Genomic DNA, 427 nt, shown 5'->3' on the forward strand with positions numbered 1-427 from the left:
GATAGTGCAACTTGGTATCTGCCATCCTCCTGTCCCCCCTTGCTCCATCCTCATCCTCACATCCTGTCCATGTCTTCTTCCGTGTCTTCATCCTCTAGTGCCCTCATCCCCTCCTTACCCCTTTGTCCTGTTACTGCCCTTGTTCCCTTGCTCCATCCTTATCCCTTCAACCTGACCTCATCCCCTCGCTCCACCTTCATTCTCTCACTCCTTTCCCCATTGCTCTGGCCTCATCCTCATCCCAGATGTTCTGTGTCACCTCCCGCCGTGCCCTCAGCCCTGTTTCCCCGCAGGAGCTGGACATGAGTGACTTTGAAGAGCAGTTCAAGACCAAGGCACAGGGCCCTGGCTTGGACATCAGTGCCCTCAAGGTGAAGGCCACACAGAAGGCTCCCAACAAGGTCACTCTCATGGAGTCCAACCGAGC

The 427-nt window shown here is 55.7% G+C and overlaps 1 protein-coding gene across 1 annotated transcript in view; it reads left to right on the forward strand.

Annotated features, from left to right (window-relative positions):
- LOC104410027 (formin-like protein 1) overlaps positions 1-427 on the forward strand; it is a 4,527-nt gene that overhangs the window by 234 nt on the left and 3,866 nt on the right. Inside the window, exon 2 of the mRNA XM_010020082.1 lies at positions 294-427. This exon is cut by the window's right edge and continues 8 nt beyond it. Coding sequence (XP_010018384.1) covers positions 294-427 — 134 coding nt within the window. The remainder of the gene's footprint in view (positions 1-293) is intronic.

This window comes from Nestor notabilis, unplaced genomic scaffold (assembly GCF_000696875.1).
Source record: "Nestor notabilis isolate BGI_N333 unplaced genomic scaffold, ASM69687v1 scaffold19718, whole genome shotgun sequence".
Lineage (NCBI taxonomy): Eukaryota > Metazoa > Chordata > Aves > Psittaciformes > Psittacidae > Nestor > Nestor notabilis.